The 19,059-nt window shown below is 40.4% G+C and overlaps 1 protein-coding gene across 1 annotated transcript in view; it reads left to right on the forward strand.

Annotated features, from left to right (window-relative positions):
• Nucleotides 1–17,739, forward strand: part of LOC143419628 (cadherin-13-like) — a 176,365-nt gene extending 158,626 nt beyond the window's left edge. Inside the window, exons 4-5 of the mRNA XM_076887032.1 lie at nt 14,019–14,126; nt 17,701–17,739. Of these exons, the coding sequence (XP_076743147.1) occupies nt 14,019–14,126; nt 17,701–17,739 (147 nt within the window). The remainder of the gene's footprint in view (nt 1–14,018; nt 14,127–17,700) is intronic.
• Nucleotides 17,740–19,059: the final 1,320 nt, after the last annotated feature.

Genomic DNA, 19,059 nt, shown 5'->3' on the forward strand with positions numbered 1-19,059 from the left:
CTTGGATGCCGAGCCGTTCTTAAATCGTCCTCGTGGTAGTCGAGCTGCCTTGATGCCTCTTTCCCGGTTTTCAATTACTGCACCAAAGAAGGTGTCTTTTTGTCCATTTCCGTTCTGAAATCTCTTTGTTATGCTCCTGTTGAAGTTGGATTCTGTATTTTGTTTCCTGTCTAAAGCAGAGCGGAAGCATTCTTAGGTGAATTTATTGGCATAACAAATGCCGTAGTGGCAGAAAATATTGGCTGGTGATAATTGATAAGTGCTAGGAGCGAAGGTGTAGAGAATCGTTTTTTAATTCCTCAGTGCGGCCGCTGGCTCGGTGTAGCGCAGACCCAGAGGGGAAGAAATAACTGATGAATGATTCCTATTATGAGCGAAACTTCTGAATTCAATGACTAATTTATTCCGCTCTTTTTTGCAGCAGATCAATATGTGAATTAATGGAAGAATGCATTTCAATTTAACAAATGCACGTTCCGAGATATGGACTATTTTTTATGTGTATTATTCCTGGGTGTTTTCATAATGCTGAGCAGAACAACAGTTATGCAGAACAACAGTTATGTGGACCATTTTCTTGCCTTCAGGGGGCATAAACAGGCACCATTCAAATGTAACAACTGATAACAGGCAAAATAATCCGAGTCCAAAAGCCTATTTATTTTGCCTTTGTTATGTTTCATCCATTTTTCGAGCACCGAATGAAATGTAATACTGCATCCTGTGCAAAATCCTCATCAGGCAATGGCAAATAGATTTTCTCTAAGCAAGCTTCCAGTGTTCAGTTAGGCTTTCTGGGAACGACTGTGATGTGACATCCTGCAACCGCAGCACAACGGCTCACATTATACAACACGAATAATCTTCTCTCTCTGTTTCCGTCCCACTCACGCTCTCTCCAGCTCGTTCAGTAGCTGTCATTTGTTAATTCTGTTTACTGCCTTTGTCTGTTTTCTGTCTCTTTTTACATTAGTTCCTCTTCACCCTCCATCTCCGCTGAAGTGCTTTAATATGTCTGCTAACTTACAGATTTTTTGTTTTGTTAGCTTGCATACGTAGGAGTGAATGCTGAAGAGGAAAACCTAACGTAGCATTCATTTACAAAAACAGCAAGACGGTCTCTCGTGTTCACATTTTTGAAAACCTGCTGCCTAATGGTGTTTTGATTATCATAATTAAGCAAGCTAACTATGAAGCACACAATTTTTCAACTGGTGATCATTTTTCAGATAAACAAACCATTGAATCATTTTCAAGGCCACCCGTGAGGTTTATCTTCCAATTTAGTCCAGCTACTCTTCCATCACGACGGTAGTAATTCACTATTCATTAAAGGAAAGCAAGAAAGACTGGAAATGAAAGAAAATAACACAGATATGTTGCATTGCTTTCGTCTCAAGCTATCAAAGGTTTTGAAAACACCTGAGAATGTTTTGTTTGAATTAATTTGTAATGTCTCTCACAGGAGTAAGACTAATTAGGTGTATATTTAAAACAATCTTGTGCCTGGAGCTGTCTTTGGATGGCCTGTCTCCAATTAGAGATACAGCAGTTATAAAGGTCAGGGATATAAGCAGGTGATTGTACAAAATTTGGAATAAATTCTAAAGTTAGGTGACAGCTGAAGCATAGTAGCTAAAATTGGATCAAGAAAATGTCCATAGGTCTCTTAGAAAAAAGTCAACGGTGTTTTTCTCTCGTGATTGGCTGCGATGAGAGAAACGTCTGCCTTTGATAAAGTCCAGCAAAACATGGATCACCACACTGACGACTTCTTCAGCTCAGAAAAGATTAACAAAGACATTTTTTTAGCAAAAAGTTTAAAGAAAGGACACTAGTATAAAACTGTAATCAACAGCTATTATTTTTTCTTGCTGTATAAAGAAAAATATAGAAAATTAGACATTTTTCTACATTGAGACGAGTTTATAAAGTCCAAGCATGCTGATTAGTAACTTGATCTGACATGCTCGGGCCATCAAGGGAAGCTAAAGTGAGCTAGTCAAAGTGAATCTATGAACACTCAGCCGCAGGAAACGACACCAGGTGCTAATCCTGTCAGAACTGGAAGATTAGGGCTACAATTTGCACAGACTCATTAAAAATTCAGAACAGAGCACTAGAAAATGTTTCCTGACCAGATGAGTCTTGGCTTCTGTTCCAACATTCACGGATTCATCGTGCCTGGTGTCAACACTTCAGGCTGGGGTGGTGCTAAGGCTGCGGGGAATATCACCAGAAGCAAAATCACTAAAATACGGTAAATATGGTCATATCTGAGGTAGTAATACTTTTCTAGTTGCCACGGAAATGGACAACATCCTGAAGAATGTGCATCAGATCTCTGATTGATCCATTTTCCCATCAATTAAATATACATCTGATATCCTAATATTTAATCTGCTGAATATCTCTATTTTAATATAATATTAAGTTTATCTTTGAGATATTGAATGTTGATGCACCAAAACTAGACATCCCACAGATATCAGATATTACAAACATCATCACATAAACATCATCACATGACTGATTAGGCATCTGTCTTCTTTTTCGATCCTCTTTTTTTCATGTTATATTCTGCAGTGTCCAGAAAATCCTCCCCAGTTTTGATTTGCATGCATCTCTTACCTGATCTCACCACTTTGATTAACATTTTGGTTTCTGCACATTGAAACTGTTTTATATGTAGGACTGACTGAAGGGCGAATATGCAGAACTGAGTTACTAAACATTCAACATGATTTTTATTTTTTAACCACAAAAATCCCAAAACCTTAAAAACCCATAAAAAGCTGTTGGTTATAAAATAGTATATACAAGATATCAGATAACAAAACTAATTAGTCCTTAAAAAGAGTTCATTACCTGAACTTAATCATGGTTTCTTTGCACGCTTTGAGCTGCTTAGTACGAAGCATCATTGCCTCTCTCTGTATGGTTGTTAACCGTGCATTGAAGACCACACTGTACCTGTTATGTGACTGCTGCTTTCTGCATGAAAGCTCAGATCTTCTCAAACTGGTTTATTGAACATTACAATCAGTTCACTGCATTCAAATGGCATCCACAGTTACCAGTTATCTCAGTCCAATAGAGCAGCTTTGTGATGTGGCTGAGCAGGAGATTCATTCATCATAGTTGTGCTGTCGATGAATCAGCAACGACTGGAACCTGCAATAATATGAGCCCTTGTCTGGCCTTTCAGTATGGAGCAAAATCACGAATGTTTCCAGCAGCATGTTGAAGCTGAAGGCAGTATGGCGTCCAATCCAGTACTAGTAACACGTGTGCCTAATAAAGTGGTGTATATGTTCAAAATACAACTTTCTAATTGTCTGATTTGCACAGCTCACCGATGAAATGCTGCACATCAAATTACATACTTTTACAGACTCACTGCAGGCATTAACCTCGAGATTCTTTAGCATAATGCTGCGTTATTGATTTGGGGCTTTGCTTTGTTTATCCTTCAGGCCGTTGGGGTCCAGAATGGAGTGGTTCATGTGATGCTCCTAGCCCCTGGGCCGTATTTTGCCCCTGTGTGCATTAGTGTAGTTAGCCTAAGCAATGCAGGTTCAGGTTAACAGTACTTTGTTTGCACTCTAATGTAGCTGTGGTTTGCAGTAGATGAGTCATCATTTAAATAAAAGCCACACACGCACAGATGAGGTAGGCAAAGAACAAAATAATGAAGGAAAAATTCATAAAACCTTAAAAGCTATGTTTGGTAAATCAGAGTAATAACTGCTTTTTGTACTAAATATCGTCTTTGTTGCTTTTTGTTGTCCTTAAGCGACATTGTTGCCAAACTGCAGCAGTGATGATGTGTCCAGATTAAAAAACAAAAAAGAAGAAGTAGAGATCTGTAGCTATGTACACCTTCATCCAGGATACAGGGTGCAAACAGGGACGCCGGCAGCGTCGTTGACCCTTCTAGATTTAAAATGAAAATAACTGCCTCCACGTCGGGACACTTTTCTTCTTGCAGCGGTGGAAGCAGCAGGATTCTTCACACATGTAAACTGCCAAAGTTAAGCTGTGGCAGGGACTTTGATGCTTTTACTGAGGGAAGTATTGCATTGGGTCTCATATTTGGATCACAAATGCCCGAATCTTGAATAGGATTCACTAGAGCTGGGCGATATAAGATTTTTTCATATCACGATATGCTTTTTTCATTTCAGGCGATATATATCACGATATGAGCCAAATAACTATATTTGTAAGATTTAAATGTGCCGTTGCTCACAAGTAAAATGTGAAATAATCAGCAGGTTGTTTTGATTTAAATATTTATTTCCCATAATAAGTTCAACAGGGCAGATGTACTTAAAATGAGGCTTCAGTTTAGGCAAAATAAAGGCAAATATTACAAACTACACAAAAGGCAGCCGCTAAAGCGTTTAAGTTTCAAAATAGAACAAACGAAACAGACTAAATTGTCAATTCCACTTAGAAACAAAATATTAATTTTAAAAATAAATCTTAGTTTATTTTACAGAAGAAGAGACAAAATTGACTAACTTATTTAATATTGCTTTGGAAGCGCTGTCTGAGAGAAATGTTTATGTCCAGGGAGTTGGTAACGAGGATCCATTACCTTAATTAGCTGCTTGAATCCTTCATTGTCGACCGTGTTTATTGGTAGCATGTCTTTAGCAAGACAGTAAGCTATGGCATTCGTTATGTTGCTATGTCTCTTAGCGTTTTTGTCACATGGTAAGACGCTGGAGAAAGCCGACTCAATTGACTGTTGCTGCTTCGCAGGGATTCCCCTGGTTGTTTTCGACGACGAATTAGCGCTTTCAGTCAGAGTGAGCGTGCTCTAGTGGGTGGCACCGCTTCAGGTGATAAAAAAGGTTTGTTGTATTGCCAGACTTTGTGCTTTCGGCACAATTTACAGTGCGCGTTACTCTGTTTTTGTCAGACTTCAAATAGCCGAAATACCTCCACACTACGGAACCTCTCTGGCCTTTCCTTTCGACAATCTCTCCGGTGTTGGAACCATCATCTGTGTTCTCTTCGGTAACCCGGTCACCCAAGCTCTCAGTTTAATTTTTCTGTAGTCGGCACACTCATTTCCTCCATTACCCGGCCACACTTCGGCTGGCTGCTTCCCAAACAAATACACATGTGCGGCTTGGCACTTGAGCTGTACGCAACAAGTCACGTGACGTGACGCTGCGGCTGTGATTGGTTCGGCTCTGTGCTGCTTAATTTGTATTGGCTGTTCTTTTTTTTTAATAAGAGAGATGAGGTCTATCGCAATAGTTTAATTTTTCTATCAAGAAAAAGTTATTTCGCAATACATATCGTTCTATCGCCCAGCTCTAGGTTTCACACATTTCTGCCTTTAGCTTTAATTTCTCTGTAAAAGGAACCAAGTTTGGAATGTATTTATGAAGTTACATGTGGATTTTTAATAGTGCACACTCCATACAAGTATCTGGAGATGAGCTTATACACACACTCATCTCTCTTTCGCACCATTAATTAATTCTGCTAATTAAATACTGAAATAGGCATTAGTCGTTAGTGCATTGCTGTATTTTGAATAAGCAAGGGGAAAAGTGTTTATGGTTTATTAGTCATACACATTGTGTTTTAAGGGACGCGTAATTGGGCCGGCATGCCGATTTATTATTTTCTGCATATGCACGCGTACCGCCGACACCAACATAAGTTAGCTGATCTGCGTATTAGGCGAACAGACTAATTGTCTGGCTTTCCTGCATACAGTATGCAAGAGTTTATTCCACACTGAAAAGTGTAGCTCTTGCCTGTCACCAGTGGCTGATGGTGGCCTTGATATTATCCATTTCTCACCAGGTCTCCAACACATTGTCAGCAATGAGTAATGACACGTCTCAATATAGCACTGAGAGTGAAAATGGCAGAATGGACAAGGACACGACTTTCCTGCCACAGTAACTCTGGGCTCGGATGACAATGACAAAGGTTCTGTCTTTCTCTCCCTCACACACACACACACACACACACACACACACACACACACACACACACACACTTACTACGGTGCAGCATATGTGTACACGTGAACACAAACTCACACTTTGTTGCCGAGGACTAATCAAGCATATTTTTTCTTGTCGTGACTCTTTCAGATCAGCACGCTGAAATGCCCTAATGATCATGTGAAAGGCAGATAGGGATGCAAATGCGTTAAGGCTGCATCAGCGTTGATGGTGGAGCAGTAATTTACGAACACATCACCACGCTCTAAGAGCACAATTTATCACACATGTATCAGGAAAGCAAAAGGAGAAAGTGAGAAGAAAAGCTATAGTGAAGTGAGAGGAAAGAATGAGTGAGATGGGCATAGTGGCAGGTCTAAAGGTGCGAGCGAAGAGAGCAGAGCTGCGAGTTTTCTTTCCCAGAATACCCCGTGGTGAGCCATTCCCAACTCGGTGAATGTGCCGCTCACCCTGCTCGCGTTCCACCTGCAGAGCATTGATACATTTTAAAGCACCATCGCTCCTTCTTCATAGCCACTGTATCTCAGCTCAGCGAAGGCGTGGATTTGACAGCATGATTTATCTTAGCCTTTACTCTTCTAACCTGCCACTAAAAATACCTCGTGGTGTCTCTTTGCCTCGCAGCTCCTCTTACCCATCTTCACAAATATCACACAGCTGTGCACGATGGGATTGATGCGTTCATCCCGAGGCTTCGAACTCCGGCCAGATTTCTACACGCAGTGCTTAAAAGTCCATAAACTTGCTTGTGCACCGCTCACATAAATATACACACACACACACCACTGACTGACTGTAATCCTTCATACTTTTGTGCAGTGTTCTGTTTAACAGTTTTAGGTCAGGTTTTTGATTTCTCTCTTTGACATTTCAAAGGTCATCCCCCAGTGGATTTGATAAGAGTGGCCATTTCAGAGACCACTCGCTGTGTCTTTGGTTTGTTCTGGTTGGGTTGTGTTTGTGATTACTGTTTCACTGTGTGCTTTCTGAACTTTGTAGCTGGGGTGGTGGAGCGGCGTTGTGGTTAGTGATGTGAGTGTTTGGCAGATGAAGCCAAATCATTGTCTACGAGTGGCTCAGTTTTACCTCTTCTGTTTCCATCATGCTGACAGAGGTGAAAGCAACAGCATGGTTACTGTCAGCTGAGAAGCAGTGTAAGCGTGCAGAGACCTCACCTCAGCGATCAGGCACAGGATTATGACTGCGACAGGTGATGTGAATAACACTGATTTATTTTCTCTTCATCGTGGGACCTGTTATGGGTGGGAAACATTAGGGGGCAAGTGAAGAGAAAAGAAGCTACACAACTTCAGATCTAGTGGAGTTTATCTGGTTTGTGGCGGTCCGAAGGAGAAACAATGGCAAACAGTGGCAGAGTCGTAGGTAGTCAAGGCAGACTGATGCACAGGAATCGAAGGCTGTCCTGTGTGGGCTGATCTGACAGATGAGCTACTGTAGCTCAAATCTTCCCCCAAAAAATGTGAAAAGTTCTGATAGAAAGGTCACAGAATACACAGTCCATCACAGTTTGTCACCTAAGGGGGCTGCATAGCCAAAGGCCAGTCAGGGTGCCCATGTTGACTCCTGTGCCGAAAGCATGGACCAATGGAAGACTGCTGAATCGCATTTTCTTTGACATCATGTGGATGGCCAGGTGCATGTGCATCACTTCCAGGGAACACGACAAAGGATGCAAGCCAGCGAAGGCAGTGTGATGCTTTGGGCAATATTCTGCTCTAAAGCCTCGAGTGCTGCTATCCACGTAGATGTCACTTTGACATGTACCCCCTACTTAAGCATTGTTGCAGACCATCTACAACCTTTCATGGAAACGGTATTCACTATTGGCTGTGGTTCCTTTCAACAGGATAATGTACCGAGCCACAAAGCAAAAACAGGAATGGTTTAAGAGCACAACACGAAGTTTGAGGTGTTGATTTGGCTTTAAAGGATCCTTTGCTAACATCAGTAGTGGTTTTTGATACAGGTGACACGGGCAGTTGCATGGGGCGGCATCGTGGTCTTTTTTTCTTTTTTTTGCTCGCACCCATGCTGCATTGCATAGGCACCAATCTGTTTTCTATTTATTGTCATCTCCTCTATATACAGTACAGTATCGAGATGACGAGGCTCCAGTTACAGCAGTGCAAGTAAACAAACAATATATATAAGAAGATTAAGAAAATAAACATACACTTTAGAACTCGGGATAAAAGGATCAATAACAGTTTCAAATTTATAATTTACAATTTGATGATTTAAAGTCTCACACACAACCCGTCGAAAGAGGAAGGGGGCCGGCTGCTTTTAAATAGAGCACATTTCATTCATAATATTGTAATTCCAAGCCCATCATGTATTCATGATCTGAATCCTGGGTTGTGCGAAATCCCAGAAATAAACCCTCGACAAAATGAATCTGTGAACTAAAGTGTAGGTCTGTTAGGTTATGTTGTGGTGGGGGGATGGGTGTTCATACTGGAGTGCAAAATTAAAACCAATGGAAGATGGACAAGAAAAGTTTAGAAAAAAAGAGAAAAGAAGAGGAGGAGAAACGAGCAAAAGATGCAGGTAAGCAGATGTGTCATTGGATAATGGCAGGTCATCCTGAAACAATCAGAATCAGAAAACTTTATTAATCCCTAAGGAAATTATGTGGGTTACAGTTGCTCCAAGAAGAAATGGTAAAAATAGTAACAGTAACAGACTAAACTTCAAAGAATACATTATGTTTCAGATTTTACACATTTAAGAAATAGCACTAATATATATCAAGAATTAACAGAGGTGATTATAAATAAATATCAAGAAAATTGATGATTATTCCAGAGTAGAAAAGAGTGTGTGTAAAAAGGGTGAAACTCTTACAGTGTTCGCAGTGTGTTAGATGGAGGAGTTGTACAGAGAAATGGCCACAGACAGGAATGATTTCCTGTGTCGTTCAGTGGTGCATTGTGGGTAATCTCAGTCTCTCACTGAACGTGCTCCTGTGACTGACCAGTACATCATGGAGTGGATGGGAGGTGTTATCCATGATTGTCCTTATCTTGGACAACATCTGCCTCTCAGTCACCACCATCCTCACAACATTCTTGGCCTTGTGGATCAGTTTATGGAATCTGTTGGCATCTGTGACCCTCAACCTGCTGCCCCAGCATGCAACAGCATAGTGGATAGCACTGACCACAACAGGGATACAACAAGAAAACATTAATTAGTAGTGATAGTGAAAACATCTGTTTACGTTTGTTAGCCACTTGGCTATGAGAGTAAATAGTAGACACTGATGTAGCTGACTGAATCTTTTGGACTGTGTTCAGCACAATATTAATTAGTCACTGTCAGTTGTTGATTTGTCCTATTGTCATTGTATGATGATGTATTATGATGGTTGTTTGTTAGTTAGGGGGTGTTCGCCCAGGGCGCCAAACAGCCTAGGACCACCACTGGCTGACATCATGGTGCCACAGCACGACATCAGGGCTCAAACAGAGTGAAAGCCTCGATGGGTCAGGGCTGTTCTGGCAGCAAATGGGTGATGAGCAATATGGTTTTTTTTGGCAGGTGGTCATAATGTCATGCCTGATTTGCGTATATGCTGCCATATCTTTGTGAACTCATTATAGTTATGCACGCTAGGTTAAAAAAGAACAAAAGCAAATAAATAAATAGGATATTTATATTATAAATGAACTCACAAAAAATACAAGTTGTTTTTTGTACTTTTATATTGAAAAAGTGTTACCATTTTAACACTTGCTCAGTTGAAGTTTTTATGTATGTGCGCTTTGCTTTGACTGTTATCGTTCTGTCATTTTTATAGACAAAGTTCAATGTCGAAGTCAAAATGAAATCCTGAGGTGGGGGTGTTGGTTGTTGTGGATGTTGGCATTGGAATAGTAAGTTTTGTTCAAAGCGATACTGAATAGTAGGAACCTTATTACCATCTGGATAAAAGAATAAAATTCAGTGTTGTACTTTTTCATTTAGCTGCTGTTTAATTAGCTAAATCAACAAGTTAGCTAGTCAAGCTAATCAGTTTACTAGTCTGCCAGCTGGAGTTTGGAAATGCTTTTTTCTCCTGGATGTTTAACTTCTCAGTATTTTAGTGAGCAACTGCAACAACAATATCAATAATTTTAGTTAGGTTATAAGAGATGGTTGTGTGTTTTGTACTAGACTGCTCTGAAACAGAGCCAACGGGTTTATGAGGGATTAATATAGAGATTGAAGGGAAGCTCTGACAAAGCAGACGTATAATCTACATGAGAGTTTTTTCAAGTGACTTTGGTTACAATGCCAAAGACTCAAAGAGAAAAAAGTCCAAAATATTATCATAGGAGGTATGTAGTATGTGAGCTGACGCCTGACAACCACAGCAGCATGTTGATTCTTTGAGCATGAAGTAAGTCCACATCATGCAGATCACGATTAACGGGTCATTACCAGTGAAATATGCACATCCCTTAGTTGGATCATGACATACTGAGGACCAAACGAAGCCAAAAGTGTTCGTTGAGCTATTAACTTATAAACAAACATAACCAACATTTTGCTGATATCCGTTCTATTAAAAGATTTTGGCTGTATCACATCATATTTTATTACTAATACTAATCAGATTTACTAAACCGTGTTCGCTTTCCCAACACTTTGTGTGTTGTAAGTAAGTAAAACTTTATGTACACTCAACAAAAATATAAACGCAACACCTTTGTTACTGCTCCCATTCCCCATGGGATGGACGTAGAGACCTAAAATTCATTCCAGATACACAATATAACCATCCCTCCCAAACAGTGGTCACAAATCAGTCCAAATGTGTGGTAGTGGGCACATCTGCTATATTGAGATAATCCATCCCACCTCACAGGTGTGCCACATCAGGATGCTGATCTGACATCATGAGTAGTGCACAGGTGTACCTCAGACTGCCCACAACAAAAGGCCACCCTGGAATGTGCAGTTTTGTCTCACAGCAAAATGCCACAGATGCCACAAGCAATGAGGGAGCGTGCAATTGGCATGCTGACAGCAGGAATGTCAACCAGATCTGTCGCCCGTGCATTGAATGTTCATTTCTCAACCATAAGCCGTCTCCACAGGCGTTTCAGAGAATGTGGCAGCACATCCAACCGGCCTCACAACCGCAGACCTCGTGTAACCACACCAGCCCAGGACCTCCACATCCAGCAGGTTCACCTCCAAGATCGTCTGAGACCAGCCACCCAGACAGCTGCTGGAACAATTGGTTTGCACAACCAAACAATTTCTGCACAAACTGTCAGAAACCGTCTCAGCGACGCTCAACTGCATGCCCGTCGTCCTCATCGGGGTCTTGACCTGACTCCAGCTCGTCGCCGTAACAGACTTGTGTGGGCAAATGCTCACATTCGATGGCGTCTGGCACGTTGGAGAGGTGTGCGCTTCACGGATGAATCATGGTTCACATTGTTCAGGGCAGATGGCAGCTGAGAATGTCCCAGTTCTTGCATGGCCAGCATACTCACCGGACATGTCACCCATTGAGCATGTTCGGGATGTGCTTGACCGGCGTATACGACAGCGTGTACCAGTTCCCACGAATATCCAACAACCTCGCACAGCCATTGAAGTGGAGTGGACCAACATTCCACAGGCCACAATTGACAATCTGATAGACTCCATGCGACGATGTGTTGCACTGCATGAGGCAAATGGTGGTCACACCAGATACTGACCGGTTCTGGGTCCCCAGACCCCCAATAGCGCAAAAAACTGCACATTCCAGGGTGGCCTTTTGTTGTGGGCAGTCTGAGGTACACCTGTGCACTACTCATGATGTCAGATCAGCATCCTGATGTGGCACACCTGTGAGGTGGGATGGATTATCTCAATATAGCAGATGTGCCCACTACCACACATTTGGACTGATTTGTGACCACTGTTTGGGAGGGATGGTTATATTGTGTATCTGGAATGAATTTTAGGTCTCTACGTCCATCCCATGGGGAATGGGAGCAGTAACAAAGGTGTTGCGTTTATATTTTTGTTGAGTGTATATAGCACCTTTCCACATAAAAGATCACAAAGTGCTTCACACAAGGATGACAAAGCGTAAAACAAAACAGACAACAGTCAACAAAATGCAATTCTAAAAAGATGTGTTTTTAGTTGTTTCATGAAAGAAGCTACTGAGTCCAGAGATCTTATGCCCAGTGGGACAGAGTTCCACAGTCTGGGAGCCACAGTGGCAAAAGCTCTGTCTCCCTTAGTTCTCAACTTTGTCTGATGAATGAAAGTAGACCCTGGTCACATGACCTAAGAGGCCTGCTATGAACATAAGGCTATAGAAGCTCAATGGTGTAGGCAGGAGCTTGAACCAGAATCTTGAAGTGGACTCTGAATTCGACGGGGAGCCAGTGCAGCTGTATTAGCAACGGTGTGAGTACTTCGATGTTTTGGTCAGAAGTCTTGCTGCAGCGTTTTGAACAATCTGCAGACGCTCCAGGGAGTTTCAGTTTAAACACGTAAATAGTGAATTACAGTAGTCCAGTCTTGATGAAATGAAAGCATGAATGACAATCTCCAGTTCAGTGCGAGATACAATCGCGCTTACTTTGGAAATGTTTCTTAAGTGATAAAACCGAACCAAAGATTTGACGTGAACATCCAAAGTGAGAGCCGGGTCGAAGATTACCCCGAGGCTCCTGATAGACGATTTCACAAATGTTGCAAGAGGACCAATAGCATTCATTATCTTAGGTACATGTCTGTCAGGAGCACATACAAGGACTTCAGTCTTTCCTTCGTTGAGTTGGAGGAAGTTGTCAGCCATCCAAACTTTAATGGATTCTTAGCACTCATTCAAAATCTTGGGGCTTGAAAGAAATGTATAACTGGATATCGTTGGCGTAGTAGTGGTAGCAGATGTCTTTAAAGGGGCTCAAAATGCTGTGCTGGTGGGGAAGTAGATATATTAAGAGCAATAAAGGCCCCAGCACAGAGCCATGTGGCACACCACGGGACGTGGAAGATGACCTGTACTTAGAGACTGCCACAAAAAAGTAACGTTCATACAGATATGAAGAGAACCACTCTAAGGCAGATCCAGATACACCGACCCAGTATTTCAGCCTTTCACGTAGGATGTGATGGTCAACGGTGTCAAAGGCCGATGTGAGATCCAACATCATCAGAACAGAACATTTTCCTGCATCGTTTTGCATCAAAGTAATGCGTCAAACAAACATGTGAGCTCCTCAGCTGAAGTCCAGGTGTTCAGGCAATCAGTGAACTGCCCTGCCGTGATATTTCATCACTGTGTGCTAGCAGCCTAGGTTACAGCTTCCTGGGGTCATTTCTAGGCATTATTTTCATCAGAGCAGAAAGATCCGAGATTTCAAAAGGAAAGGGAGAATTTTTCGCTATATTACACAGCAAAAAGCATGTCTTTGTTTACAGCAGCAGGAGGGTGGAAGATAAAATTAGATTATGCTATTGTGTTCTCAAGAGCAAAAGCAACATTTCAGATGGGCTCCTTCTGCTCGAACAGTTCAATTACTTTACCAAAACCTTGCCTTTGCTCATTTCTTCATTTTTACCATTTCTTGTGAGCTTTGTTTTGAATTTGCTTTCTACTTTTCTCTCCCATCCTTATTTAACATACGGGCTGAATACATATAAATAAAGAATTTAAGATTTAGTGAGAGCAGCAGAGTTTTCCCAGAGACTATGTCCTTATCTCCAAATGTGTAAGGCATATGGTGCTGACTGCCAGATGCAGATGTTCAGCTTGTTTGCATCATATGTTATATATACAACTCTCCTTTAAAAAAGGAAAAGAAAGAAATTTCTCTAAGAGTAGCTGTATTAACAGTTTTATTGCATTCAGTGCACACTTAACAACTCGCTATGTATGTGTGTGTGTTTAGATGTTGTTGTGGGGTTTTCAGGTAATTAAAAATGTTGATAGACATTATGTAGCTATTTCAGTTATTGCCAGTTTCAATGATATGGTTTCTCTTCTGTGTTTTGTAGGATATCGTGGGTCAAAAGCTGCCGTACAGATCTAAGAGATCCCTGCTGGTTCCTAATATATCTATAAGTGAGAATGAGCGAGGTCCCTTTCCCAAGTTCATTGGCCAGGTAAGGAACACATGCTCCTATCATCCCAGATACAGCCATTGTTTAAAGTGCATTAAATAGCAATTTTAAAAGCGTATTTTTCATAAAAAATAAGTTAAAACTGAAATGGCTCTCTTTCCTGTCTTTTTTAACCACAGACTTATTTACAAAATATATAAAATGTTGTTTTTATTTTCTTCCAAAAACACTAAGGCAGATTTTCTTATTAATTTACTTTCATGTATGGAATAAATTGACCTTTGACCTTTATAGTGTTGTTTTTTTAGACAATATATTCATATTTTACAGTTCTTGCCAATATTCAACGCATGTAGGAGTCATTTATCCTGCACACAGTCAAAAGCAGAGTAATTACCAGACTGAACTGTTTTTAATTGCCCACTTGTCTGCTTTATTTTGACAAGCTATGATGATTGAAAAAATGCTAATCAGATTATTATTGTTACATTTTTGAGGGAGATTTGATGTGTGAAAATTAATTAAATTGTGTAAATACTTTCTTTAATTACTGTTTATAAAATATTAATTTCATTAAATGTCGGGGCCTGTTGTTAACATTTGGAGCACTAATGCCACACGCTTGTGTTTATTCTGCACTGACATGGATGGTTTTTTTAATAAATATGGTTACTTGTAACCATATAAAGTGGAGACGTTTACCCACCAAAAAGCTGTTTTTGCTGCTTTTGAAAATATCCTTTCATAACAGATGTTTACTGGATGACACAGTGTTATATTTAAAAGCTGTTGTTGTTTGAGAAATGACTTCGTAGTCAAAGAAGTTGAGTTCTTTAAATGATCGACGCAGGTGGAGCGTTTTATTCTGAGATCAAGTATGACACGTGCCGCCACGTGGAGAGGAAGGTAAACCAGATGTTCATTTTCATCTATAGTTTGTCGCGCTCGGATTTTGGTTTAAATGCTGATTTTCAGTTTATTAAAGAACTAACAATAACATCCTGACATGGAGTGACTTTCATGTGTTTTGGGCCAGATCAAAATTCTTGACAAAATAATAAAAAAATTAAAGATTTTTTGTTTTTCAGATTAAAGCGCTAAACTATTTTGATATATGTACAAGTGTTGCAGCGTAACATGTATCTATAAACTATATATATTACAGTGTTAGTATATGTGTAATAATGTTTTATGACCTTAAAAAATGTAACATGGCAATTTTAAAGTTAAAGTTGATGTATGATAAAAGACCTTTCAACCTCGGCACATCTCTATCAAATAAATAGAACTAATGAATAGAAAAATAACAACACATTTTCATACAATCTGTTCTTGGTGATCAGTCGTTTTTCTTATCTGTAATTTTATTATTTTACATCCTTTTATCAGTTTAAGCCAAAACGATCAGCTTTAGACCCTTTTTGTAAAGAAAACTCTGATACATACATAATCTGCAGTTATGGGTCGAGTGTGCAAACTAGAGATGGCACGATACCACTTTTTTATGTCCGATACCGATACCGATATCATAAATTTGGATATCTGCCGATACCGATATGAATCCGATATAGTGTTTTTTAATCAACAAAACTGTTTTTTTAAAAATATCTTGCTGCATTTTGTATAAGTTCATACTCAAGTTTAAAACAACAACTACACTAAAGCTATTCTGTTATACCTATATGCAAAAAAAAAATATTTCATAGTTCAGCAATACTGATCAATCTAATAAACTTAAACCTACACCATCCTCCCTATTCTGGTATTTTAAAGAGTACTTAGCGTAAATATTAAGCAACCTAACTAATAGGGTTCCAACTCCCAGCAACAACAAAAATAAATAAATAAAAAATAGGGAACCACCCCTCACGCTCCACCTCATGATGCTTAATCGACGTAATCAACCTTAATTTGATGCAGTGTGAAAAAAATGCACAGAAATCAATTATTTTTCAAGAAATATTAAATAGATTCAACATCTTTCTTCAACAAAATTGCAGACTGCACAGATGGTACCTTCTCAAAGGAAAAAGTACTATAGCTTACTAGGGTATATATATTAGACTTAATAGTCACTATGTACAGTAATGGACTTCTATACATTTTACATCAAATTAAAACTTTGGGTGTAAGATTCGGATAATTATTTATTAAAAGCTCGACATTTTAAATGAGAATAAGAAAGAAAAGTATGTCTTTGTGCCCCCTTTTCCCTGTTCATGCCCTATCGGTCCCCCTGGCTAAACTTTGCTAGATCCGCCCCTGCACAGTTACCAGCGTCAGCTACGTAGAAAAAGATCCTCGAGTAGAAAGTAATAATAAATAAATTCTAACAACAGCTTATCAAGCTTAAACGTGCTGCTGTTGTTCAGCCGCTGGTTTCCTCTTTCTGGTGCAAAGTGGGCCAAAAACAAACCAGAGAGACGGACTCGCGACAGAAAAACCGATCAGCTGATCGTTAAGCAGTTTCATGATTGAAGTAGCAGCCGGAGAGCGAGAGGCAGTCGCTCGTTAAGCTTAACGCAGGAATGCTTTACAAACATTCAGAGATGGACTTACACACTTGCTTTACTTCTCTCGGGATAACTTTGTCGGAGATGAAATGCCGGGTTGCTAGCGAAGCTCCAAATGCTATCCAGACCACCGACAGGTCCTGCATGCCACAGCCGCTCTATCACGTGATGCATACTGCTCCGACGTGCTAACGTTCTGAGGTGAGTTACGGCGTGTTGCAAGTTTTGTGAGGTGCTTTCGTGATATTTAATGGATCGGATTACATTTTTTATTTTTCTCCAATATCCGATCCAGTAATTTAGGTCAGTATCGGACCGATACCGATACGTAATATCGGATCGGTCCATCTCTAGTGCAAACATTTGCAAACATCCCTGAATTTAAACCTTCATGTGCACATTTATTAAAACACAAATGTGAAACGTGTGTTACAGAAAAAAGTTTACATTTGGACTTTTGGTAAATTCTCTCCGCAGCATGTTGCCTGATTCTTTCATCACAGAAAAGAAACTAAGTGTGTCCTGGTGACAAAGCAAAGGTGACGCAGCTGATTACTTGTATGGGAGATTAAAAACATTAATAACTTGCTCGACACTCTCCAGTTTCTCTCTCAGACGTGTTTTATTTCACTTTTTCACATGCAACATTTAAATCACTTTCAGAACAAACGATCAACCAAAAGTCAAACACTTGGACACCTGTGTAAGGTATTTATATTGATCTGTTTTACAAAGCTTTGATTTATGAGCTTTGCTCTAAGGCTGGGCACTGAGAGATCATCCACAGCTCTCAATGCTCACTCAGACTAAAATAAAAAAGATATCCCTCTCTGAGCCTTGCACATAACAGATAATTGTGCCCTGGAGAGCATGACCACGGCACAAAGCGGCTCTACCCCTCATACTAATGCTGTGCTCAGTATGGTCCCTGTAAAGCCTGGAGATACAAGGTTGGACCGGACCAAGTGTGTCAGACCACCAGGTGATACTTTTGCGGGACAACTGTTGGCCATGGGGTCGTGCAAATTTCTTGCCTTGCCAACAGCAGGAAGATAAGAGTCAGCAGAATAGAGTAATCTGTATGGGACACATTATTTCTGCAGTATGCTCTGGACCTGACTGGGCAGAGCGTTAACCAGTGACACAGGAGGAGCAGTTTACCCTGCGCAGTACTTATGCATTCAAACGAGCAACAGGAGCATTTTGCCTACATGACATTCATTATTTTCTCACTCTCTTCTTCCACTGGGATGCCTTAACCGTCCTTCTAGTTTCCCAATTCCTGCTTCTCATCACTGTTTGTGCATTCCATACATTCATGCCGGTACCCCTTCATCCCTCAGCTCTGCATGAGAAGACAGGCTAATGTTGGCTATTTTACCTAATAGAAGCTATGTGTTGGTGACTTGGCGGAATTGATTTTCCACACCAATAGCTTTTCTTCTTCTTATACAACCGTACTACTTCCATGTGGCAGCCATTCATTTTTCATCCTTCCTTCTTCCCTCTGAGAGATAAGCAGTGAGAAACACCGAGAGGAATACAATTTGAATGTGTAGTGTGTGCATATGTGCACATGTGCAATGTGTGTGTGTGTACTTTGGGGGGGGGTCAGCTGTCAGCAGGGCTCACAGGGGAAGGCTAAGAACCTTGTTGTCACACCTCCTGCTAGCTGTGGAAGTGTTTTGATACAGAGGTCTCCCCCCTGCCCTCCCTCCGGAGCCCTTAAACAGCTCACACAACAGCTGGAACATGCATTGAAACAGATATGCTTAAACGTTTCTCTTTGTAGATGCCACTTCAGTCTCTAATAGATAATTAGTCAGCTAATAGGACCATTTTTAGACTGTTGTATTTAGGAAGACAAGTCAGTCAAATCAGCCCATGTGGTCTAAATGCTTCATCTTAAAAGGTTTTTTTAATTTTTTATTTTCATTTTTTGCCTTCTTGTTTGGGATTAAGTGTGAGTCATTCTGTCATGTGGGGATAGAAGGCTGATAAAATAACTTGAAGCTTCAGGGAGAAATGTTTTCCTTGACCTATAAATATTAGGGGTGCAACGACACTCGTATCGATATTGAACCGTTCGATACAGAGCTTTCGGTTCAGTACACATATGTATCGAACAATACAACATTTTTAATTTATTTTATCAACTTTTCTTCTGACGATGCTGTCTGTGTGGAGTGCTCAGTGGATCTGCGCTCGACTACTCCGCCTAGGCTGCACTGTCGAGCGCAGATCCACTGAGCACTCCACACAGACACTCCCCAAACCTAACAGGTAAATTGTTTCTTTCAGACAGAAGGATTTATTTATTTATTTTTCATGAACTCCTTATTTTTCAGCCATTGTGATTGCTGCAGTATTAGTTTTTGGCAGTTTGGTAAGTCCTCCTGTAAAAGACTGAAAATACAGTTTTTTATTGCACAAAAACTAACAAACAGAAAAAGTATTGTTGT

The sequence above is a fragment of the Maylandia zebra genome, linkage group LG7, assembly GCF_041146795.1.
Source record: "Maylandia zebra isolate NMK-2024a linkage group LG7, Mzebra_GT3a, whole genome shotgun sequence".
Classification (NCBI taxonomy): Eukaryota; Metazoa; Chordata; class Actinopteri; order Cichliformes; family Cichlidae; genus Maylandia; species Maylandia zebra.